Source organism: Monodelphis domestica, chromosome 4 (genome assembly GCF_027887165.1).
Source record: "Monodelphis domestica isolate mMonDom1 chromosome 4, mMonDom1.pri, whole genome shotgun sequence".
In the NCBI taxonomy this organism is placed as follows: domain Eukaryota; kingdom Metazoa; phylum Chordata; class Mammalia; order Didelphimorphia; family Didelphidae; genus Monodelphis; species Monodelphis domestica.
Genome location: NC_077230.1, coordinates 112,253,936 through 112,279,010, shown reverse-complemented (window position 1 = coordinate 112,279,010; position 25,075 = coordinate 112,253,936). Strand labels below are relative to the sequence as shown.

The 25,075-nt window shown below is 38.4% G+C and overlaps 1 protein-coding gene and 1 long non-coding RNA gene across 3 annotated transcripts in view; one reads left to right on the top strand and one right to left on the bottom strand.

Annotated features, from left to right (window-relative positions):
- The window catches only part of GYPC (glycophorin C (Gerbich blood group)), a 93,324-nt gene extending 75,907 nt beyond the window's left edge, over nt 1-17,417 (top strand). The window contains exons 2-3 of one of the 2 annotated variants that reach the window (XM_007494037.2): nt 15,800-15,847; nt 16,663-17,417. In XM_007494037.2, coding sequence (XP_007494099.2) covers nt 15,800-15,847; nt 16,663-16,859 — 245 coding nt within the window. In that variant the 3' untranslated portion in view covers nt 16,860-17,417. Of the gene's footprint in view, nt 1-15,774; nt 15,848-16,662 lie in introns of both variants that reach the window. The other variant, XM_016433574.2, reaches the window with a different exon arrangement.
- The window catches only part of LOC130453676 (uncharacterized), a 68,385-nt gene extending 48,208 nt beyond the window's left edge, over nt 1-20,177 (bottom strand). Inside the window, exons 1-2 of the long non-coding RNA XR_008911159.1 lie at nt 20,037-20,177; nt 19,201-19,241 (exon numbers count right to left, since the gene is read on the bottom strand). This is a non-coding gene — a long non-coding RNA (uncharacterized LOC130453676). The remainder of the gene's footprint in view (nt 1-19,200; nt 19,242-20,036) is intronic.
- Nucleotides 20,178-25,075: the final 4,898 nt, after the last annotated feature.

The window sequence follows — 25,075 nt, the reverse complement described above, 5'->3', positions numbered from 1 at the left end:
AGTAGAAAGTAAGCAAGCCAAGAAAATCTGCTTTCAAATTATATTTAGGATTTAGGATTTAGACAAATCCTACCTATGAGACCCCCAAGCAAGTCACTTTACTTTCAAGTGTTCTGGTCACTTAAGAAAATAAGTTGCCAAAAAGGATGTCAACCTGCATTGGTTTGGGAAAGGGAATTTTACCATTGCTATTCCTCTGTTCCAGTAAAATCATTTGTATAGTTTCTGTTTATTATACATACATACAGAGAACAGATAGATATTGTTGCTCAGTCATTTTAGTCATGTCTCACTCTCAGGTTTTCTTGGCACAAATACTGAAATGGTTTGCCATTTCCTTCTCCAACTCATTTTGAAGATGAGGAAACCAAGAAAAGAGAGTTAAGTGACTTGCCCAGGGTCACACAGCTAGCATCTGAGGCTAGATTTGAACTCAGACCTGGTGTTCTCTCCTCTGTACCACCTAGATGCCTAGATAGATGAGACAGATACATGAATAGATAGATGGATGAATGGATAGAGATGGATAGGTAGATAGACAGATATACATCCATATGTGTTTATAAACACACACACATATAACAATTATAGAATATATGTATACATATGTATATCCCCAAATGAAAAAATATCCAGAATTTCCACTTTATTAGTAGCATTTAATATTTAGTGCCATGCTTCACTGCTTTAGTATTTATGAACTGTTCATTGAAAAAGTGTCCATTTAAATATTTTCTTTGGTTTAGACATGTATAGCTATAGATCTATATTTAAAATATTGCCTCTAAACTATTTTGTAAGCCCACTTAAAAGGACTAGGATTTCTTCAAGTGAGGCCTGCCCATATAGTCCAGAGACCAAACAAGATGAGGTATATTTAAATTGGAAGTGCTGGCTAGGCAATAATGTATGAGAAAAAAGCCCTATAGACTTGTATTTTGTTTCCATCTTGCAGCTAACTACCTTTGTGGCCTTGGGCTAGGGCTCTCAACTGTAAAATGAGTTGTTTAGATGGTCTCAAAGGTTCTCTCTGGTTCTAAAAGGCTATGATTTCCTATGCCCTTCCTTCCTGCCTCCTGTCTGTCCTTCTATTACAAACCACTTGTTGACTTTCTGGAACTGAGATTATCTTTCTGATTTGTTGTCTAAAAAACAGGAAGCCTCCGCTGGCATTCTTCCTTAGGGAGGCTGAGATTTTGGAAAGAGTTTATGTTAAATGTTATTATTTTTTTTAGGGACTTCACTGGTCCAAGACCAAGATTCTCAACAAATCTCATTCAACAAGAAATTTTTTTCATGTTTACCTTATGTCAACTCTAAGACAGAAAGGCAAGGACTAGGCAGATGGGGTTAAGTGACTTGCCCAAGGTCATACAACTCAGAAGTGTATGAAGTCAGAGTTGGACCTAGGTCCTCCTAACTCTGGACCTGGCACTATATCTACTGTGTCACCTAGATGCTCTCATTCAACAGGTATTTATTAAATGTCTACCTTATACTAGGAATGAAGCTGAGGATTGAGTCTGCAGTACAAAAAATGAAACAGCTGCTATCCTCAAGGAGCTTGCATGCTATATCTAAATTTGATGTTAAAAAAAAAATGTCAGCAAAGCCTAGGATAAGAAAAGTTGAAACAGGCTTCAAATCAAGCTAAGTATCAATTCGCTGTTTCTAAATGTCCTGTTCTCAAAAAACAAAAACCTGCAAATAGTAAACTCCTTCCCGTGTCAATTTTGTGATGAACTATTTACATGTGAAGCTTTTAGGTGTCTTCATTTGGAAATAGCCCAGGCAATTATAAACCTTTTGCCGTTGCATTTTAAATGGAGTTCAGTTATTCACCTAAATGAATCAGCAGTGGTTGTTTTTCCTCCCATTAGTTTCACTGAAATAATTTAGCATATAAATGGAAGCCAAATTATTCTGTCTGCTGTCCAGATTGACAGCTGAGAAACCATTGCTTAATTTTCAAAAAGCAAGACTGATGAATTTGAAGCCTGATGGGTTATTGTTCTAGGCTGGTAGTGTTTTTGTGTTCGGCATGTCAGATTGATACGTTCCGAACAATGACCAACTTCATCACGGCTCTGGAGCTGCAATGTAATTTATCTGGAGTGTTTTGGAGGGGGTACAAAGGGTAGGGAAGGAGGGGAGGTCAAATAACATTAGCTGTTTTTTAAAACTATATTCATCTTCCATCTGCATCATTTGTTTCCTGAAGAAAAATAAGAACAATTAAAATTAAAGGTCGAGGCAAAGTCTCTGATGAGTTTGTGTTGAATGTGGAGTTCTTAGTCCTTTATACTGACACCATATATCACAAAGCTCATATAGGCTTCTTATCTTTTGTAACCTCTTCCCTGTCTCCATTCCTTATAGTGCACTGCTTTGTACAACAGGGTAGTTAATTCATTCATTTCCCAGCAAATATTCATGGAGCTCCAATGTGCCTGCCCTCTGCTAAATTCTATAAGCAATACCGATGAAATATAAAACTAGTCTTCAAGCAACTTCCAATCTATTTGGGGAATTTGGTCCTTGTGACCAGGAAATGGTTTTATTTTTTCTTAGTATCCCTGGCATCTAGCACAGTGTCTTTCAGAGAGCAGCTAGCTAATAAATGTTTGTTGAATTGGTTTGGATTAGATTGGATTACAAACAAGATATACACATGTAAAATAACAACAAATAACATAATTAAAATAGTATGTATGTATGAATACACACATTCACCCAAGGTTTACAAAGTCCTTTCCACACTATAGCCCTATGATATAGATTACATATACATATATTGTCATTTCTGTTTTATGGATAAGAAAACTGAGTTTTTAAATATGAAATGACTAATCTAAAATAATTCACTGTGAAGTGTAGGTTCTAGAACTCAAACTGAGATCTTCTGACTTCTGGAAAACAACTTGAAGTTACATAAAAAAGTTCATATCACAGTTAAATTGTTCATATATTTTGACTCAGAGATTCCACTACTTGGATAATATACAAAAATATTCTCATTGTTATGATTTGTAGCAGCCCAAACACTGGAAACAAAATTCACGTCCAACAATTTGGAATCACTGGGGGGAAAATGTGGTATGTGAATGTAATGGAATATTACTAGACTGTAAGGAATAAAAAATAGGAAAAATTAAGAGAAATATGAGAAAGCTTATGTAAAATGATATGAAGTAATAAAGAACTAAAAGAACAAAATAGTCAATGATTTCAACACTGTAATATCAACCTGGCAAGGCAACAAACTGGTAAAATAATCAGCATTAGTACTACCCTCTTAAAGGACATATTTCTCCTTCCTGTTTATAATATATTTACCATTTTGAGGAGAATATACTGGGTCAATGAATTTAATAAATTAAAAAGAAAGTGAACTGGGAACATTTAGACTTAATACAGTAGCTATTAGGGAGAGGAAGTTATTTAAGATGAGGAAGTGGTATCCCACTTCAAGGGAGGAAGATGGTACTACTTTTGATATTGGATAGCTAACCAACTAGCAGTTTATAGACCTTTAGACACCAGCCACTATATCCAGACACTGTGCTAAGTGTAGACTGTCTCCCTAGCCTGGGATGCTCCCCCTTCTCACCTCTGCCTCTTTAAATTCCTGGTTTCTTTAAAAATTTCACCTAAAAAGTTTCTGCAGGAGGCTTTTCCTGATTCTACTTGAATTCTCCTCTCCTGCAGCTGCCAGTGCCTTCTTCTCTCCAGTTACCATGTAGCTAATTCATGTGTATTTTGTATATATCTATATATGAGCATTGTATATACTTATATATAGACAGGGTATCTAATCTTATAAAATATAAAGTGTTTGAGGCAAGGATTAATTCCCTTTTGTCATTGAAAATTCCAGCACATCATAGTATGTGCATAATATATACTTCTTGGCCTATTTGATTGTCTGAGGTATAGATTCTTTCTCCTCAAATTGAATAATTAGTAAAAAATATTTCTTTTCCTTTATCTCAGAACTTAATTCAGGGTTGTATATATAAATTCCCATGAAATGGGAAATTCCAATTGAATGGAAGGGTTGAAGGGTAGATGGATGAATGAATGATATGATACTAACTCTGATAACTTCTACCCAGCCATACAAAGTACATGCACTTCATTATTTCAGGAAATGTCTAAAGGGCTCAGGAAAAGAAAAAAAAATTAATATGAAGTTGTTCTAACCAAAACAATTCAGTTAATCGAATCCATTTGCTAACTGATATCAGTTGTCTATAGAAGAACTTTAAGTCTTAGGCTCAAGTACAGAGAGGGAAAAAAAAAATATATATATATATATACATATTCAGATTAAATCAGAGAATCATAGACCTGGTGCTAGAAGGAATCTCAGAGGCAATTATCTAAGATATTCAACCTCCTCATTTTGCAAATAAGGAAATTGAGGTCCAAAGAGATTAAATGATTTATCTAAGGTTGCATGGGTCATAAGTGGCAGAAACAAAAATTTAACTCAATTTCCATAATTACAAGTTTGACACTAGAATGTTAGTGCTTTTCACTACTCCAGGCTTTCAAATGACTTCAAAGAATTTTCTGTGACCCTAAAGTTTCTCTCTCTCTCTCTCTCTCTCTCTCTCTCTCTCTCTCTCTCTCTCTCTCTCTCTCTCTCTCTCTCTCTCTCTCTCTCTCTCTCTCCTCCCCCACCCCCCAACTCCTATAGCACTTCTTTGCCAGGTTTTGGATTAGGCAATTGTGGCAAGGGAATACTAACAGTTTAGCATATACTTCCTTACATTGTTATTTACCGTTTTTCTGTGGGTTGGTCTTAATTCCCAGCAAGATGATAACTTACTTTACTTGTGATCACGGATTGTTTTGAATCTTCTTTGATTCTCCTCTAGCAACTGATACACAGTTAAAAGCACAGATGTTGTCCAAAAAATGTGTGCTTAACAATTGGCCTAAGGGAACTCACTTGAGAGTCATACAATATAGAGAACTCCTTGGTGAGGAAACTCTCTCCACCACTCTAGATTCTAGACTGCTCTGCTCCTAGGCTTAGAGTTACTGAAGGAAGGAGTGGAATGACTGAGAGGGTAGTAACCCAAGATCACACAGCTAGCATGTGTCATAGGGTAAAAGTGAATTCAAGCCTTTCTGACGCTGAAGATACCTTTCTATGTTCTAGGCCACACAATCTCTCTAGTAACTCATTGCTGGTATTAATAATTCATCTAAGAATCTACCAAAATCTTTTTTGAAGCCATACATATGTCAAGTATCACAATTTCTGTGGGGCCCTTCTTACCTTTTGTTCATCTAAAAACTACCTTTTGCTACCTTGAAGGCAAAACTCTCTAAATTTGTTTAATGTAGTTGAATCCTAATTATGTCTAATGACCTATATTTATTTTGGGGCCAGACAAAACAAAACCTTGACTCACAAATGGAAACTTTTACTTTGAGACCTAGGACTTATAACACAAAAGCAAAAAAAAAAGGCAAAGGATAGGTCCTGTCTCTCCTTTTATTTGACTAAGACCAAACTAAAGTCTTAGTTAAGGTTAGCTAAGGTTAATTAGCAGGTCTCTTATGAGTAATAGTGTTTTTGGTTGGAGTAAATAATATTTATGGCTCCTTTCCTACTCAAATAGCATTTGATTCTAATAATAACTAAATGCATAATTAAGGATCATTTATCATTGGATGTTGAAATTGTGGGGGAATTTAAATGCTATCTAAACCAAGTGCTTCATTTTTAGGAAATTAAGTATATAAATGTATATATAAGTATACTAAGTATATATTGCATGGCAATATATACCTATAATCCCTGCAATTAGACAAACTGAGGCTAATAGATCACTTAAGAGTTCCGAGCTGCAATAGGGTAAAAAAAGGGCTAAAAACAATCATTTGTCCACATGAAATTTGAAAACAATATGGTGAGTCCTTGGGAATGGGGAGTAGGTTGCCTAAGAAGAGGTGAATCTGTCCAAGTGGGAAATGGAACAAAATCAAGGCTTCCATGATGTTCAGTAATGAAATTATGTTTATGAGTGGCTATTGTACTTCCAGCTTGAGTGAAATAGGAGGAAGGAAGGAAGGAAGGAAGGAAGGAAGGAAGGAAGGAAGGAAGGAAGGAAGGAAGGAAGGAAGGAAGGAAGGAAGGAAGGAAGGAAGGAAGGAAGGAAGGAAGGAAGGAAGGAAGGAAGGAAGGAGGGAAGGAGGGAAGGAAGGAAGGAAGGAAGGAGGGAAGGAAGGAAGGAGATGGAAGGAGATAGAAGGAAGGAAGGAAGGGAGGGAGGGAGGAGGAAACAGAGGGAGGGAGGAAGGAAGAGAAAATAAGGAAGACTCAAAAACTTGAAGTGATTTACCCAAGATATTGAGGCAAATTATTGAAAGATATTTTAGACTAAAACCCAAATCTTCTGGCATGATTTTGGATGTAGTGACAAGGCAAATAATAAGGTCCAATGGTCTTCCATATCACTGGAAGGAATGTTATCTTATCAAAGTGGTACAAAGAGTCCAGAGACTGGATGGGTTCTGGGCAGACTTGGGTTTCAGCAGGAGTGGGCAAAGTGATCACAAGGGAGAAGGGTACCTCCGTTTGGTTGTGGCCCATTCCCAACCAGGAATTAATTATAGGATAGTAGACAGTGCTGTGTCTCTGGAGTCAGGTCTCAGCTCAAATCTAACTTCTGTGGCTCATAACATGTATGACTTTGGGGTGATCTCTTGAACTTTCTAGATTTCTAATTTGTTTCAAGTGCTATTAGACCTCAAATAAACTCTCTAATTCAGAATACCCACAATCCAATCCAAGGGAATTTTTAGAACAGTGGCTTGATCATAAGCATGTATTGCTTAATAAAATTTTATTAAATTGAGAATAAATGAGAAATAAATTCCTTGTCCCTCTCTCAGGATATGGCAATCAAGTCCTAATCCCCTCCCCTTCAAAACACACACATACACACACACACACACACACACACACACACACACACATAATTTGAGAGATTTTTAATCACATTCTTTCTCACCTTGTATCTTTCCAGAATGTCCAGATCCTGAGGTTTGTCCTAGCTTCTATGACAATGACAAAGGATCTTAACAGAGACATGGCCATCCTACCTCTGCATGCCTCTTTCATAGACAAAGCTGAGCTAAAAGAAATTTCAGAATGAATGGGGTAAAGGAACAAGCAAAAGGCAGGGGAACAGAATGTTGGGAATTTCTTCAGCAATCATTAGAACATCTGGAAAAGTCATTAGATGTTATGGGCAGGGGAAGAGTTGGATAAAGAGTCAGATAAAATTCTACTTTTTAAAACACCAGCTACTTTAAGTATTAGGGGATGGGAATTCCCTCTACAGAAAGCCCTTTATCTTTTGATGAGGAGGTGCTGTTTGGCTCCCCACATAGTTCTAAAGTATGACATTTATTCTCTTTATGAATTGTGTCCCCCTTGGGGATGTGATGGAGGGCCCCTTCCTCTTTCCCCTCCAATTTCAGAGCAGACACAGATTCCTGTTGGCCATGACTCATAGAGTTGTCCTTAATGCTTCAAGGCTAACAGTAAGAAGCCTGAGAGGTGGGAGAAATTCCCCTAGTATACTTGCAGTGTTCTAGCTCATCGGCCAATCAAATCAATCCATAAAACCAATAGGAAGGTGTTTGAAAACATTTGTTTGTTCTGAAGTATGGGAGAGACTTCCTCTTCAGAATTTAAGTTCTTTATCAATAGGGATTGCTACATTCTTTTTATTTGTATGCTTGGTGCCTGACACATTGTAGGTCCTTAATAATTAGACTCTGAACTTTGTGAGAACATGAATAATTTCTTTGCCTTTCATTGTGTCCCCAGAACTCAGCAAAGTGCTTGGTGCATCTTAGGAATTAAATAAATGCTTGTTGGTTTGATTTTACTTAATAAAATACTTGTCAATTGATTTATTGATTGTTGCTACCAATCTAATCAATAACACAGCCACAATAAAAACCTATGACATCATTAGTGTCATGGAATCTCTTAGCTCAAGTATAAAAGAAAAAAAGAATTTTTAATATTAAATGAAGGTCCTCTGCATCCCCCTTTGCTTGTCACATTTGTCTGAATATCGACATTTTCTGAGTATTAGCTATGCTCATTAGATATAACCAGAGTATATTATATTAGCCAGAGTATATCATAAATCCAATTAATAAATGACATAAAAGAAAAGATATTCCTAAACCATTTTGGTTCAAAAACTCTAATCTGCATATGAAATTAAATATACTGATACTCCTCTCTCTCTCTCTCTCTCTCTCTCTCTCTCTCTCTCTCTCTCTCTCTCACACACACACACACACACACACACACACACCCTTCTTTCTCTTCCCCTTCTCTCTCTTTCTAGGTGTAGCTAATTAATTTGTGTAGATATGCACAAACTAAATATTTCCAGGCTTCTTAAAAGGAAAAAAAAAAGATTAACCTATGGTTTAGATTTGAGCCCAAATCCCACTTGTTCCATGCAATCTCCCCCAAATACTGTATCTCACAATGATTTCCCCTTTCTCAAATCTCTTAATACCCCCACTGTGTCTGTACCACACATAATCCTGTCTTGAATTATTCCCTAATTATGGCATGTGTTAGTGACTGGATCTTAGAATTAGAAAACTTGAAATGTCATTAAAAGTCATTTAGTTCAACCCTTTTATTTCATAGATGAGGTTATTGAATCCCAGTGAGGATCAATGACTTTCCCAAAATCACACCAGTACTAAGTGGCAGCCAAGTTTCAAGCCAGTTCTTTTTATTTCAAATCCAGAGTCCTGGCTAGATTTTTATGTTCGTTCAGTGAGGGAAAAAATTGTGTCTTCTATTTCCATTATCTCCCATGATACTAAATTCAGGGTTGAACAACTTGTTGAATGGTTAACAGAATGTCCAGGTAATCCAGAATTGCAAATCAATACTGAAATTGTCAAAACTCCTTGAACATGCGATGCTCAATGCACAGAGCCATGAACACAGTCGCTATTTCATACATTTTTCTTGAATTCAATTTGTTAAACACTTGTTGGAAATATAGAGTTTTCCAAAATTCCTAATGTAATTTTAAGCATTATACTGCACTCAGATTTTGGGGACACCTGTATGAGCTAGAAGGAGTCAAATCAGTAAAGGGGTTGTGTGGCCACTTAAAATATCTGATTGATAATTGTTGATCTGTAGGCTAGGCAATGACTTACAGAGGCAGTCAGAAAGGTTAGTAAAGAAGAGATACTGGAAGTTGATTATTCTGGGCCAGACCTAGCCTAGGCCAATCCAGTGATTCAGGGTTGGGGTTAGAATGCAATAAAGCACTCATGGAACATAAAATGCAGTAAAAAACAACTTTGCTGATAATAAGATATTTAAGATACAATTTCTAAAGTTAAAAAAAGATAGTGACTAGATAAAACTCTACTTTCTTCCTCCTCCACAGTCACCATGGCAACCAGATTAAATCAGGAAGTCATTACTTCACAGGGCAGCAAGGAATTTTTGGTAAAATTCCTAGTACCAATTCCCCTTGGCTGAACCTTTTAAGCCTCAGATGACAAGGAAGCCAAACAATTTCCCACCTCTTTAAAGGACCCTGATAGACTAAATATAACTGATGTTGCCTCTACCATCAAAATGCTTAAAACTAAATGAAAGAAGGACAGCTAGGTGGCTCAGTGGATAGAAATACAGGCCTAGAGATGGGAGTATATAATTTAATCTGGCCTCTGATGCTTCCTAATTATGTAACCTTGAACAAGTCACTTAACTCCAATTGCCTAACCCTTAGATTCTCAGTATCAATTCTAAGACAGAAGGTAAAGGTTTTAAAAAATAAATTTAAAAATAAATGAATAGTAAATGAAAATATGAAGTGAGAGAAAAAATAAATGAAAGGAAGAAAGAAGAGGCAAAGAGAGAAAATGGATAAATATATGAATACATAAATAAAAATATTATTTTCAAAAGACCTGAAACTCTCTAGGTAGCATGGTTTTATTTTAGGAGAAAATGGGATCTACTGGAAAGAAAACTGGTCTGTGAGCCAGGAGACCCCCAAGAGTTCTAACTTTGGGCCCTGCTTAAGAGTAGCCCTAATCAACACCATCGCATATTCAAATGTGAAAGGTACATACTCCAGCACTTTTTCTAGTATTCATAATTTTCCTGGAAGGTTCCTCCTATGGATACAACAAAATCCATCCTACACTTTGTAAGTAGTTTTTTTGAATTACCGTTGTCACACACACACACACACACACACTCACAATGATCATCACTCTAGTTATGAGTCCTTCCAAACTTAATTGGGCTAGTCCATTTCTGGGCCTGGACACAAAACCTCTCCAGTTTGGGAGGACAGGCCAAAATGGGTTCCAGACTGTCAAAGTCCATAAAAAACCAGGGCTACCTCCATATCATGCAGAAGAAAGCATCCATGGAGGATGTGTGTCACAAGAGAGGAAAGATGGCTGATACCAGCAATTCAGCACAAATTGATTGGATTCTTTTAATTGGAATAATCACTTGCTTGATGATGATCTACTTTGTATTTAGCACACAGGCTAAATAATAATAAGTACATTTTGATGAACTCATTGATTATTTCATTCAACTGAAAAATTAGTTCACCCCTGTGATCTGAGTGGTCATTCAGTACAAAACAACAAAACTTGCTTATATAGAAATAAGGATAGGGGAAATAAAGCTATGATTTTATTACCACAGGAATTCCCAAGTGAACAAACTCACTCTACTGATAAAGACTGTCACTTTCTCTGCAACTTATATTCTTAGAGAGTTTCCTAGGGCACTGAAAGTTTAAAAGATTTGCCCAGGGTCAACCAGCCTCATGTTAGTGATGGGTCTTGTACCCAGATCCTCATGGCACCAGGGCCAGCTCTCTATCCATTACTGAACCTTCCTTTTTGCCTATTTGTAACATTTTTTTTCCAATATGCACTCAAACCCCACCCTCCCCCCATAAATTTAAAAGAAGAATTCATTTTTTCAGAATAGGACTCGGATTCCTGGAATCCATGCATCTCAATACAGATACAGGGAGAAGAAATTTATAAGAAAAGGCTTCAAGATCAGAATAAAGGAGTCATGTGGAAGATTTGAAGGATCTGGAGAGCTCTAGTTATTGAGTCATAGCCAAGAAGTAAAATAACTTAGTCCCTAAAAACTGTTTGCAAAAAGAAAGGAAGGAAGGAAGAACATATTTGTCATTTCAGTTCCATATTCAGAAAGTGTTTACATATGTATTGTAAGCAAAGTTCTAGTTCCTGATCTACTCTTATGCACAAAACCAGCAAATCTGAGACTTATAAGGGACCTTAGCCAACAATTAGTTCAAACCATTAATGAAAGGAATCCCTACAATAACAAGACTGAGAAGTGGTCAAGTGCTGCCTGAAGGACATCCAAGGTGGAATGGTAGGATCCTTTTGAGGCAGTCCATTTCACTTTTGGACATCCAATAATAATAATAATGACCATGTTTATAGCTTTTTGAGGTTTGCAAAGCCTTTTACAATTTTAACTCATTATATCCTCATAAAACCTAGGAGATAGATGCTGTTATTAACCCCACTTTATGGATAAGGAACATGAAACAGAGATTAAGCCACATGCCCATGAGACACAGAACAAAGTGTCTCAGGCTATATTTGTCCTCAGTACTTTCTGATTTCAGGCTCACTACTCTACACATCTTACCACCTAGCGTCCTTAAGTTCTTATTGATCAGGATGTCTTTCCTAATATCAAGCCTAAATTTTCCTCTGCAAAATATCACCATGGCTCCTGAACCAGCAAGAAAAAAGAAAATCTCTGTTCTACTTGTAGCCTTTCAAATACTTGAAGGCAACTGTCATGACTTCCTTGAGATTTTCCAGGCTAAAAATTCCCAGTTCCTTTAGCTGATTATAATATGACACGAATTCAAGGTCCTTCCTCATCCTGGATACCTTCCTCTGGACATTCTCCAATTTATTAAACCACACACTATTAAACTGCTCACACCAGTCAAGTACTACCACTTACCTGCTTTGCAAAAATTCTACACTGGGCACAAATTAGCTTATGCTTAGTACAGAAGTTTGCTGCAAAATTAGGTCAACTTGGTGCTATTGCCTCACCTCAGCTTTCTCATTTTGCCAGAGAAGGTTAAAGCAAGAAATGTACCTTAGAGATTGCCTAACTCAACAAGCTCACTTTATAAATTAGGAAACTGGATACTAGAGAGGTCAGGTAACTTCTTCAAAGCCACACAGCTAGTCAGTGACAAGGTCAGGACTAGAAACCAGGTGTCTTGACCTTCATGGAAATGTTCTCTCATTATAATAATTTCTACACCTAACAAAAATATCCTGTCCTTTCAGTCCTCTGGAATCCATAGTCACTATCACTATTATTGATGTGATTTCTAAATCTATTTCTAACCCTAATTCCTGATCCCAGAGGCATGAATGTTTCTTTAGAGGGTATACCCAAGGAATTTCTTTTAAGGCAAAAATGTATCGAATATCCAATCATAAAGGACATTATTTTTATTCATCCAAAAAAGAGACTAAGATCAAGTAAACTTACTTTTTAAATTATAAATTACATTTTAAAATACAAACTTAAAATGAGAAACAAAAACACGAATTCTTGGAAATATTAGTATATGGTGGGCACACCCAACATATGCTATATGCACACCTGTCCCTGTGCAGAAAGAGAAACCTTCTGGAGTAGGGTGGAGGAGAAGGGAACACCCAGGCGACGGATGGCAAGATGCCCCTGATGATTAGGGCTTGCCGTCCTGGTGGATCACTAGATGTAAAGGAGCGTGATTTGGTCTGGGGCCAGCTAGCTATAGAGAACTGATATGAAGACTAGCCCATCATCCTTTCCAGAGCAGCTCTGCCCCAGAGCCCTCCAAAAACTGAGTGTATTAAGTGTTGAGAGGTTCTCAGGAGACTGGATCCAAGGGTGGCCATCACTGATAGAGTCAGACAGCGACAGATGGCAAGATGCCTAGGTTGGCCAGTCTTTGGTATCCCAGTAGATGGCTACTCCATCGTTTGAACTTGACCTTTTCTGTGAGCCTTACCTAGACACAGATGGGCACTCCAACTCTACCACCCCCTGCCCTCGGTGGACTGCCCTTTTCTCTTAGTCCTGACTTGCTGGCCTCTCTGTAGATTTCTCTGCTGCTAAGTACCCATGGTCCCAGTGCTGGCAACTTGCTTCTTAGCAGAAAGAAGCATCTGGCAATTACCCCAAGGGAGAATGACCTCATATCACTATAATTAAAGTGATTATTTGAGCGGAAATGTCTATTATAAAGCAGTCTTCTCTGTTTTAATATTGTAGTCCTTGTAATGGAAACATGGGAATTGCATGTTAACACTGACGCTTCTTCTAGAGTCTAATAAATCATTCTTCTCTCCAATTTCCCAGAGGAGAGGCTGTAACTCTGCTTAATAACTGAGAATAAGCGTACACAACTCCATTAGTTCTTAGGACTGTGGAGCTCTTGTTAGGAAGGTGAACTCCAAGAGCTCGTAGAAGCTTTAGGAAAACTCCATAGGACTGATGAAGCCCAAAGGATTTCAAGGAAGACCTGCTGCCTGGGATAGACTTTAATGAAGTCTAAGGTCCATACCCCCCAAACCCCCCCAAAAAAAGAAAAATCTTAAACATCAGCTTTTGAGGATGGAGAAGTTGTTGTTTCATTCAAAGGAAGCAAAGAGATAAATTGTTAGAAGAAATAATAATTAGAAGCATCTCTAAATATTCTTTGGAGATTTTGTGGCAATTACTCTAACCTTGGGCAAGACTACTAGAACTAAGCACAATAGGGGTCAACTTTTATGATATATTTTGGTTGCACTGGTCCCAGAGTTAGGAATATATGAGTTCAAACCCAGCCTCAAACACTAGATGTGTGTCCCTGGACAAGTCACAGCCTCTGTCTACCTCCATCTCCTCAACTGGGATAGGGGCATTATAATACTACTTACCTCCCAGGGTGATTATGAGGATCAAATAAGATTATATTTGTAAAGCATTTAGCAAAGTACTTGGCACATACTAGGTGCTATATAAATGCTCATCCTTTTCTATTTTCCCCTTATTTCAGAAGTATCAGACAAGACCCTAGTCCACAAACACCCTTTTTCCTGTGTTTGCTTATAACTGAAATATCACCGTTATTACTATTATCAACCTAGGAATCATCCTAGATTCCTCACCATCCCCATGCCACCCCCATATCCAATCTGTTGTCAACGCCCATTCATCTAATTTTTGAAACATCTCTCAATTTACCTCCTTCTTTCCTCCAACACTGCCACCACTATAGTGTAGACTCTCATCAACTCGTGCCTGGACTATCCCAGCAGACTATGGGTACTTCAACCTGCTCATTCCAATCCATCTTCCACCAAAGTGATGTTCCTAAAGCACTGACCACGTCACTCTCCCACTCAATAAACCTCAGTGGCTCCCTATCACTTCCAAGATCAAATATAAAATCTCTGCTTGGCATTCTGAGTCTTAAATAACTTAGTCTCATATGACACCTCTAGTCTTCTTATTCCTTACTCCCCACCATGTATATTTTCATCCAGGACACAAGCCTCTTAGATATTCTACAAAAGACTCCATCTCAGACCTTCAAGCATTTTCTTTGGTTGAGGCTTGTGCCTAGAATCCTCTTCCTACTCCACTTCATTGACTTTCCTGGTTTATTTTAAATTCCAATTCAAAATCCCATCCCTTTCTCAAACCCTCTTAATTCTAGTGCCTTCCTTTTGTTATTTCTTGTTTATCCTGAATTAACTTGCTTAGTATATATCTGTTTGCATGTTGTCTTCTTGCATTGACTGTGACCTTTTTGAGAGCAGGGACTGTCTTTTTCTTCTCTGATTTCAAGCACTTAGCATAGTGTCCAGCATATAGGAGACACTGAATCAAATGTATGTTTATAAATTGATTGATTACTGACTGACAACTTGACTTAATATTTAGACTTCTACTTTAAATACAGCTATCTTTGGAAGGAACAGGAGATTACATTTTATTAGTTACTTATATCAGCATAGCAACAATATCAGTTTCTTAACTGAAAATATAGTTAATTTTAGGAGAGGGAAGAGCTTGAGAATCAGCAATGATATAATTAATAGTCAATATAGTTTAGTAGAAAGAGCACTAGATTTGGACTCAGGAAAATCTGCATTTCAATCCTGCTTTAACACTCTCTGGCAGTGTGATCCTAGATAAGTCATTTAAATTCCTCAAACGTTCATTCCCTCATCTATAAAAGGAGGATAATGATAATTGTAGTACCTATCTCAGAGGGCTGTTGGGAAGCTCAAATGAGAGTTTTTTAATGTAAATTATTATTAATCACATTTTAGAAACACAGAATATGGATAATTAATCATTGGCAACACTGAGACTTGAACCCAGATTTCATGACTTCTAGTCCAGTGTCCTTTCCACTGTAGATGATACTTCACCTATCCCTAGTGTTATTTTTACTGCTCTCACCTCCTTATGGAACACAACAGACCCTAGAACAGGGGAGAGAAAGGCAGAGCAATCGAGGATGGATTGCTCCGTAATCTTAAGAGAAGCTCCATACTTAGTTTAAACTTAGTTTAAGGTGAGGTTGGTGGTGGCAAAAGGAAGTTGGGAAGAACCAATGAATTGGTGATTTCTCTCCATTCGACCATATTTATCTAATCCAGCTTGACACATGTGCTCTCTTCTCAGACGGAGACGTGAGACTCACTTCGGTGACTGAAATTGCCATTATTACCGGTGAGTAAGACCTCTGAAAATAGAACCTTTCTTCCTGCTTTCAGCATCCCTTCCCCATATCTGTCTCCTGGTCAGGACAACATTCTGGCTGTGCCTTTGGTATCATCCTGTCTCTTCCACCCATCCTACTTTTGAAATTGTTCGTGTTACCTTTTCTGAGGACCCTCGAGATGAATCTAACTCCAAGGCTTCTAGACTTCCAGAACTCCAATCCCTTATGTCACCCTCTAGCCCCTAGACTCTCCAGCCTTCCAGAGTAGCATTATCTTTGATGCTTATCTCCCTCCATTCCTGGCCAACAAAAAAATCTCCCTTTAGGTTTCTTGTACTGGTCTTGACAGTCATTGGCCACATAGCCCTGGAGATCACAAAGCTCTAGTCTTGGGACTCTGACTTTGTTTCTGCCTTTGCCTCTATCCCTCTTTGTCTCTCCATCTATCTGTCTTTCTGTGACCCTCTTTCCCTCTCACCCAGACACCTTCGTTTTGTTTCCATATCTCTCTATGTCTCTTCTGTGTGTCTCTCTGTCTCTGCCTCTGTGCGTACCTGTTTCTATGTGTATGTGTGTATGTCTTTGTGTGTGTGTGTGTGTGTGTCTCTCTCTGTGGTTTCAAGTACAATCCTTTTTTCTGCTCACCTCTGTATATGGAAATGTTCATTTTACTTGGTCTTTATTAAATATAGAACTTTTAGAAATAGAATTCAAAAAGACTCAAACAAATAAAATAATATCTGACATTTCCATAGCACTTTAAGACTTGCCAAGTACATGATATATATTAGCTCATTCATTTGTGGTTCTTGGTTTCCTGCAGGTGTGATTGCTGCTGTGGCCTTTGTCCTCATCTGCCTCCTGCTTGTAATTCTGCATTACATGTTCCGGCACAAGGGCACCTACTACACAAATGAAGACAAGGGGACAGAGTTTGCAGAGAGTGCTGAAGAAGCCCTGAAAAATGACCCGAACCTTCAAGAACCTGGAGATGAGAGCAAAAAAGAATATTTCATATGAGAAAAAAAAAGAATGATTTCTCCCTACCTAAAGAAAAGTCACCATACAGAGATTTTTTTCATAGTGCTCCTCATCCCAGAGGATACACCTTCCAACCCTATATCTGCGAGAGAGGAGAGCCCCATGCTATGGCTCTTTTGAGGGGAAGCTGCAGCTACCACCACCCCCATTTCAAGGCCATTTTCTTTTTTCAGGGAGAACTGAATGCCAGATTGGGGGTTATTGATTTCATTTGCAATACAGATGGTCACCGTTAAATTCAATGTCAGATGGAAGCAGGGGCATGGGGTAGGGGAGGGAGTGGAACAGGAAATTTAATCATTAATATACTGACAGGGCATAATGATATCAAATGTCAGTCCTTGACATCTAAGGAAAACAACAGGTGCCAATGCAAAAAAGGATGCCTTAGCAGCAGAGATGCGCATGTCCCACTGATATATAGCAGAGCTATTGGAAATAAATTTTATATGGTAATAGAACATTCTGAACCAGATAACATTGTGATTATATGGAAAACCAGAAAACATGGCTCAGTGTCCTGCCAGAGACTTCTCATTTCTCTTGTGTTCTTTCCTTCTTATTTTCAACATTAACTAATATTGGGTGGGTCTATTTCCATTTTAGATATTTACAAAGCCTAATAAACCCTGCCAATAACATGGAAGAGAACGATAAGAGAAGCCAATCCCTCCATAAAAAAGAGAGTTGGGGGATTGTCTAAACTCATGTGACCTCTAAAGAGAAGGAAGTTACAGAGACGTGCAAGAGTTACAAACATGAGAGTGAATATATGTGAATCCTGGCTGAGTATTCAGTGAGGACACAAAAGGGGTGACGTTCTCAGGGTCTGAGATCTGATGCCTCTCATCCTCCTGGGATGCAAATCAAGTGAAAACTCTCTGCTTTGAGTCTTTCTTACCATGGTCACTACTACCAGGGTTCCCAGAAAGGACCCTTTAAACTTCTTCCTTTAACATGAGCTTTAGATATCTATCACACAAGAGCAACTAGGTGACACAGTGGAGAGAGCACTGGGTCTGGAGTCAGGAAAACCCAAATTTATATCCAGCTACAGACACTAGCTATGTGACCTGGGGAAAATTATTTAATCCTGGTTGCCTCAGTTTCCTCACCTATAAAATGAGCTGGAGAAATAAGTGGCAAACCACTCCAGTATTTTTACCAAGAAAATCCCAAATGGGGTCACAGAGTCACGCATGACAAAAAATAACTGAAATCAATGACACAATATAATGAAGTTGATTGAGTTGACTCAACCATTCTTGGAGCCTTGTACCTGTGAAACAGTAAATGGCTAGATTGTACCTTTTACTTCAATGTCACTTAAATGACCTATGCCTCAGTTTCTTAATCTGTAAAATAAGAAGGGTTAAGCCAGAGATGGTCACTGAAGTCCATTCCAGCTACAGATCTTTAATCCCATGGTAGTTGTGTTGATACCACATAGACTCAGCTTCTTTCATCTTTCTGATCCTGAAGTAGTCCCTTAATGCAACTGTTAAACTTGACCTTTCATGAGATCCATGGCATGTACAAAGACTATCCATAGGAGCAGAACAGATAAACACATTTTTTTTGTCCAGACCTGTGATTTCATCAATATGTGGAACCCTTATAGTGTGCAAAATCTCTTCACTAATAGAGATCACCAACCTTTTAATTTTGTCTTAAAGAGTTTTCTGGAACAAGGAGAGGTTGAATGATTTGCCTTTGGTAACACAACTACTATATCTCAGGCAGAACTTCCTGTCTCCAAGGTTGGACCGTCATATCATAGGCCACACAACCTTTCATATGTTGTCACAAAAGTACAATGCTAATACCTTTAAGGTCTGATTTCATTGGTGTCAAATCATAGGCTCTCCATGCTTCAGAAGAGCTAGGTTTTGTAAATTGTTCTGACCCAAACAATTCATCACTCAAGGCCAAACTTCAGTTATTTATATTAGTAAATTCTCCCTCCCTCCCTCCCTCTCTCTCTCTCTGTCTCCCTCCCTCTCTCTCTCTCTCTCCCCTTCCACATGTATATAGGTATGGCCATGCCTGACTATATACACATGTATACAACAGAAATTTATGCAAATCAATTACCTTTATCTGTTACAATATATTTTTAATTGTAATATCTTTAGGTTTTATATCATCTTCTTTTCTGAATATATTTCATTTCCCCCTATCTAGTGAGCTGTCCATTAGCAAAGAAAAAATGAGAAAGGAATATAGCAATTACAAATAGCAACACTTTTTTTAGTAAGAAAACTATTTATAGTTTTAGAGATAACAAAGTTAAGAAATTAATCTATCAGTGACTCACAACCTTGCTCAGTCTTTCAATTGGTCATTCAAAGGCCAGTGGTGCTGAAAGGAAGGAAATAAGCATTTATTAAATGATGATTATGTGCCAGACACTGTGCTAAGTGCTTTACCAATATTATATCATCCTCATGACAACCCAAAGTATTGTCTCCATTTTATAGCTGAAGAAACAGGTAAATAAAGGTTAAATGACTTGTTCAGTGTTACACAGCTAGTAAGTCTGGTCTGTGACTGGATTTGAACTCGAGTCTTCCTGACTCTAGACCTAATGTTGTATCCACTGTACCATTTAGTGGCCTGAAGCCAACCAAGGCTCTGAGTTCTTGAGGTTTCATAATTCTGTCAGTCTTCTGCCCTGTAAGAGACCGGAAGTAGTGCGGTCTTCTTATTTGCTTATACCCAGTCAGTAATGGATAAACTCACCCAAGGATAAAAACAAGTAAGCTATATTGAATGAGTGATAAGGACAAGTTGTCCACATCATTGTATAATGGTCAGAACACCAAGACACTGTCAGTTTAAGCAAGCCACTTCCTCTTAAGCTTCCCTTTTCTCAACTGTAGATGAAGTGCTTAGAGGCTAAATGAGCTCAAATCCCCCTCTCTACAAGTTCTACCATTCTCTAAGTGGGTGCTTGGGATTGCCTTTTAGGACAATGAAGGGGAATGCCCTTATATCCATTTAAAAAATATGTATTCACCTCGAAGGTGTAAGAAATCTCATTGGAAAGAAGGAGTCCTGGTGAGTTTCTTGAAAATTTTCTCTCCCCACCCCATCCCCCATTTATGATTTTTTAAAAATCTAGCCTAGAATCTTCCCAGTCCATTCAGAACTTACGGTTTTGCTTAGATCTCTGGTTTGTTGCTTCTTAGTATTTTCATTTTCTAAACCACAGAGTGTGATGTGGACATCTTGGAAACTGGAACCGTAAGGTTAGGCTATATAAATGCTAGGCTCATTGACCTGGCACACACAAGAGAAACCAGAGACCGTCTAATCCAACCCCCTTATTTATAGATAAGAGAATGCATAATTATCATCATCATTCATCGTCTGACATTTATATAGCACTTCCTATGTGCCAAGCACTGTGCTAAGTGCTTTACAAATATCACCCTGAGAGAGGAAACTGAAGCAGACTGAGATCAAGTGATTTGCCCAGGGTTATATAGCTAGTGAGCAATCTGAGGCCAGATTGGAATTGAGGTCTTCTTGACTCCCCCACCTTAATGGAGACCTGGGAAGAGTAAATAACTCACCCAAATTAACAACAGGCAGAAAGCATGCAGGCTGACATCTGAGTCCCTGGTCCCCGGACTCCAGAGCCAGTGTAATTCCTAAAACTGGCCTCCCGCTATTATGTAGTAGACACGAGCTCTTTTGCTGCTTCCAATCCTAATGAAATGGGAGAGCCTGGCACTTCTAAAGCTCTGACCTCCAGAGCTCTTCTCCCTATGCTTCCTCCTGGTGTGGTCAAGGAGTGTTGTGGGGAAATCCAGTACATTCCTAGTGAGTTCTGAACACCCAACTGAGACCAGATGCAGCCATCCAAATCAGCAGGAAGTCTTGCAGATGGGGCCTTCCTAGTCGGGAGGAACATTTCTAACAATTTCCAAAGGAAGCCATTGGTTATAGGCTCAACTGGAAATAACAGGCCAGCTGGACTTTTGTCCCATACCACGAAGGAAAGAAAAAGAAAAGCATACTTTTACATTTTATATATAATATTTTGTTATAATTTTAAGTCTTTCATGCACCTGCTAATCTTAACCTCTCTAAGTAAGGAGGAACCCCAAGAGTAGGGAAAAATGTGTGTGTATATTTAGATAAATAATAGATACAATTTTTATTTTGCATCTTACATTGCCGATAACTACTCACATACAGGGCTGGGTATACAGTAAGTGCTCAATAAAGACTTGGATTATACTAGATTGAATTGATTAAAATATATATATATGTACATATACTTATCAGTAATGCAAGATGCAGAACAAAAATTCTATCCGTCTATCTATCTATCTATCTATCTGTCTGTCTATCTATCTGTCTGTCTATCTGTTTTTTCTATTTATCTAAATATATACACACTTTTCCCCTACTCTTGGGGCTCCTCCTTACTTAGGGAGATAAGGTTAGCAGGTGCATGAAAGACTTAAAATTATAACAAATAAGATTAATACCACACATACTCACGCATACCTACATACATAGGTTTGCATCTAGTGGCATACATGGAGCTACAGATTGGCAATCAGACAAATGAATACACACATATACATACATGCACACACCCCTAATTGCATACACACTTTGTAGAAGCCCACAACACCAAGAAATTTGTGTTTGTTGATAAGAATATGAACCAGGTTTCCTTAATTAAGAAACGGCTGGCTACTCCTCAGGGTGTTTGCTACTGTGCATAGAAATTGTGGTCAGATCCATACAATTTAATGAGTTTCATGTTGATCATTTTACTGAGAAGTACCAGAATGCCTTACCAGCACCCACATCCCTTGGAATCTGTAGTCCTGACATATTTTACCGTTTGTAATAGTTAACCTTCCCCAAATTCCAACTCACTCTAAGCCAGTAGAGCAGTGGTTCTCAACCTTTCTAATGCCGTGACCCCTCAATACAGTTCCTCATGTTGCGGTGACCCCAAACCAAAAAATGATTTTGGTGGCTACTTCAAAACTGTCATTTTGCTACTGTTATGATTCGGACTGTAAATACCTGATATGCACCATGTATTCTCATTGCTACAAATTGAGAGGTTGAGAACTGCTGCAGTAGATGGTCTCACCAAGATAGAGCAGGCTACTTAGCTACTCTGTGGCACATCCTTGGCTGAAGTTCATAGAGCAAAAGGGTTTGGAGGAAATGGAGGCAGCCAATGTTACAGTGAAGATTAAAAGTCCTGTAACCATGTGGGCACTGTATAGAAGTGGTTTGTCCTCCAATCTTTCCTTGTCCTTCTCTGTAATGACTTGGAAATCACAAACTAAACCTCACAAAATCACAAAATCAAGACCTCAAAGTCAACCCTTTCTCTGTAGGAAAATGGACACCATCAATATTCCTTGTGATGATGTAGATATTTATGAAAATTTTATTTAAAGACTTCACTAGAAAGTCATATGAGTACAGGGTGGATAACTTAAAGAGAATCTAACATTCACTAGCATGTCCAAAGTCCTTACTATGTCACAACCACTGTGCTATATGTTAGGGCTATGAATACAAAGAATGAAAAAATCTCTCCTCTCAAGTAACCTCTTTTCTTTTTCTTTTTCTTTTTTTCTTTTTCCAAAACCCTGACCTTCTGTCTTAGAATCAATACTGTGTATTGGTTCTAAGTCAGAAGAGTGGTAAAGGCTAGACAAGTGGGATTAAGTGACTTGCCCACTAGGAAGTGTCTGAGGCCAGTTTTGAATCCAGGACCTCTGCTCTCCTGGCCTAAGTTTCTATCGTCTGAACCACTTAGCTGCCCCAAGAGCCTCTTTTCTAACAGAAGCAGTGTTTAGCTCCATCTCAAGAAATATATCTGAACAGGAATTCTTTTTTTCAGGAAATGACCAGAAGTTAACTGTTTGCAAAACTACTTAGGAATTCTGTGGGTCATATGAACTCTTTCCATTTGGGCCAAGCGTTCCCTTCTGTTGATACACTCAACCACTCTCTGTACCTCGATTTTTTCTTGGAAGCTCTATAGAGATAAAAATCCCTGCCCAATGAGAAAATTGCCCTTACAAATGAAAGGGTTCATAAAAAATATGAACTACTCTACAATGCAATATATTTCTTGTGTTTATATGGCAGTGGGCATGATAAGAATGAGTTAGTTTCAGAGCAAAGATTAATGGTGATCAGTACTTTGGAGGAGGTGCCAAGTAGGAATGAGTTCAATTTCTAGAGAGGGCACAGCTGGAGAATACCATCATGTTATAGAACTGTGAAGGCTTTCCACTTGTAGCCCATATATTTTCAGCTTATCTCCCAAAATGCCAACAATCCAAAAAGCACTGACTCATCCCACTAAGATACCATCTTACCCTAGTCAAGTTACTGCCTAGACCTCAATTTCCTCAACTACAAAATCACCCAAATCAATAAACATTTGTCAAGTGCCTACAATGTGCCAGGCACTATGCTAAATGTGGGTTGAATTCGATGGCCTCTGAGGTTCTTTTTAATTCAAGATTTATGATCCTTTGGTCCTATATAAAGGTTACCAGAGTCTAATTACATCATGTGTATACACCCCCCCCCCACACACACACACAGGTTGCTGACACTTAGCATTTATTTCATCTGTGCTGTACTTTCAAACACAGCCCTGAGATCATTTATTTTTATGCCTCTCTGCCTTGGCTAGGTCAGGTGTCTACTGTAAATAGTCACTGAACCATGTTAAGGACATGAGGGGCAGTCACAGCCAATCCCCTTTCTGCTTCATAGATAGGAGGACACATGGAATCTACTAATTCATATGTAAGCAATGTGCATTTCCAACTGATTGACAGATTGACAAAAAACACTCAAAAAGAGTTGGACAATCCATTTGGAATACTGGGTTCCTTACCTGCCAAGAAATCTGGCATCTCGACTCTCAGGGAATCTGGGTAAAAGGTCATGGAAACCTATGTCTCGCTAAGCTTTTCAGGAAACCATACCTCTACGTCTGCCTTCTCGAAGTTTAGCAAATACCAAAGAGCCCAGGGAATACTACAGTTCATAGCTGTATAATATGAGCCTGGGCAGCCCAACCCAGGAGAGGATAGTACAGTCTAGTGAAAAGGACACGGGACCAAAAGCCAAGAAACCCGTGTTCTGGTCTTCATCCTGCCTTTTATCATCTCGGGGGGAGCTTGCACAAGTCACTTTAGCTTATATATGCCTCAGTTTCTTAATCTGCAAAATGGTCCACAGGATTAGTTTTGTTTTTTGTTCAGGTCTGGGATTTTCTTGATGAAGCAAACCCTCTCTGGAGCTGATTGGCTAAATAATTTGTCTGTTGTTAGTGTATGTCGGTGGCAAAACCTGAACCCATGCATTTCTTACTCTGAGACCAGTTGTTTATCAAATATACTAAGCTGCCTCTGAAGAGAATAGTGGGACTCAATGTGTATATAGTAACACTTTGAAATTTTACAACATTATTTTAATTTAAGGATTTAGTATTATCAGGCAGCTGGGGCCCAGCTAGACTTCCTTGACAACACTGTGAAGCAGGTGAAGTTTATTTTTAGTGCTCTTCCCCCTCACCTTTCTGCATCATTTCCCTGATTCTGCAGTTCCTTTCCTCCTCTTTCAGGTAGGAAGTGCTTCCTATGAGAAGCCTTCACATTAGGAAAGAAAGGACTGATAAACTAATTCACCTAAACAGCTTAGTCATTTACAATGGCATCCATCCCCTTATTGGGGTTTGTTTTCATTTTTGAAAGGCTCTGCTTTATCCAAGAGAAAGAATTTCTAATGGTGGAATTTCCTACACTGACAGGCAGATAAAGTCATGAGGATCATGTCATCCCCATACTCAATAAATCCCAGTGGCTTTCCTTTGCCTCATGGTACAAATAGAAAATGTTCTGTTGGACATTCAAAGTGCTTCGTACCTTTCCAGTCTTCTTGTACCTTACTTCCCAACGTCATCCATCCAGTGATACTGGCCTTCTGCCTAGTCTACCAATAAGACTTTCCTTCTCTTGGCTCTGATCAGTCTCTCTGGCTATCCCCCTCTATGGACTCTCTCCCTCCTCACTCTGGCTCCTGACCTCTCTAGTTTCCTACTAAAGTCTCACCTCCTACAGAAAACCTTCCTCAACCTTTCTTAATTCCCTCTGTTAATGATTTCTAATTATTTATCTTTTATG